General features: G+C 60.6%; 1 protein-coding gene across 1 annotated transcript in view; it reads left to right on the top strand.

Annotated features, from left to right (window-relative positions):
- Positions 1–368: 368 nt before the first annotated feature.
- ELMOD3 (ELMO/CED-12 domain containing 3) overlaps positions 369–1,015 on the top strand; it is a gene marked incomplete at both ends in the record, with an annotated part of 3,285 nt that continues 2,638 nt past the window's right edge. The window contains 2 exons of the mRNA XM_010154238.1: positions 369–438; positions 767–829. Coding sequence (XP_010152540.1) covers positions 369–438; positions 767–829 — 133 coding nt within the window. The remainder of the gene's footprint in view (positions 439–766; positions 830–1,015) is intronic.

Below are 1,015 nucleotides of genomic sequence, written 5' to 3' on the forward strand. Positions count from 1 at the left end.
CTATCCCCCCAGCCTCCCCCTCCCCGGGCGGCAGCGTACCATGCCGCGGCCTCAGGGCAGTGCCCGCGTTGTCAAACAGCACCCCCAGGCGTCACCGCTGGATTCCTCCTCCACAGCGATCTTTGGGGTGCTGAAAATGAGCTTTCCCTTACCCGAGCTGGTCATGGGGAAAAGAAATGTGCCAAAGGGGTCTGAGCCGATCTCACACCCTTCATGCGGCTGGCACAGCCCTAGGTCCACCAGCCGAGGATGGGGTTGGTTGCCTGAGGGAAGAGCTCAGGATTTTGGGGTTGGATTCATGGGGAGTGGTTGATTTTCTGGGTCAATTCTGGTGGGTGATGGTTGTGTCTCTCTCTGTCCCCGCTCAGATCTCAGCTCTGAGGCAAAATGGGCTCCTGCAGGCTCTTGTGCAGGGAGCGAGGCAGCCCAAGGGCGCTGGTAAGCTTTTCCTCTGCTTCCTTTGGATTGATCTCCTCGTTTCATGGTGGGGGAAGCTCCTGGGGACCTCAAAGGGAGTCCCAGGAACCTGCCACTGGGCTCACAGGCAAATCTGTCTGGCTCCGGCTTGGCAAAGGCTTTGCCTTGATTTGTCCCAAATGTGCCACGGAGAAACCTCGCAGCGTCTTAGGGGGCTCTGGTCGGGGTTTCTCCCCAGAGAAAGGGAAATCCTGCCCCGAGATGTCCTGAGCAGTGTTGGAGGAAGGGAGCAAACACCCCCCAGGTCTCCCAGCCACCTCTAACCTCCGGGGTGTCTTTCCTTGGTCAGAGATCAGCGAGGAGCTGCAGCAAGCCCGGGAGGAATGGGAGGCCGTGGAAGAGATGCAGTCAGGTACAGCTGGTGCTGGGGATCAGCAGCGGCATCACGGACTTGGACAGGAATGTGTGGGCAGGGGGAGAGACCTGGGTCCCAGAGGGCAGAGCGGGTGGGTGTGCAGCTGGGGGTGGCATTATTTGGGGGTGGGAGGGAGCTGGGGAAAGAGCCGAGCGTCTGGAGGGGGTGGGAGACCCGCTGCCT

The sequence above is a fragment of the Eurypyga helias genome, unplaced genomic scaffold (assembly GCF_000690775.1).
Source record: "Eurypyga helias isolate BGI_N326 unplaced genomic scaffold, ASM69077v1 scaffold28170, whole genome shotgun sequence".
Taxonomy (NCBI): Eukaryota; Metazoa; Chordata; class Aves; order Eurypygiformes; family Eurypygidae; genus Eurypyga; species Eurypyga helias.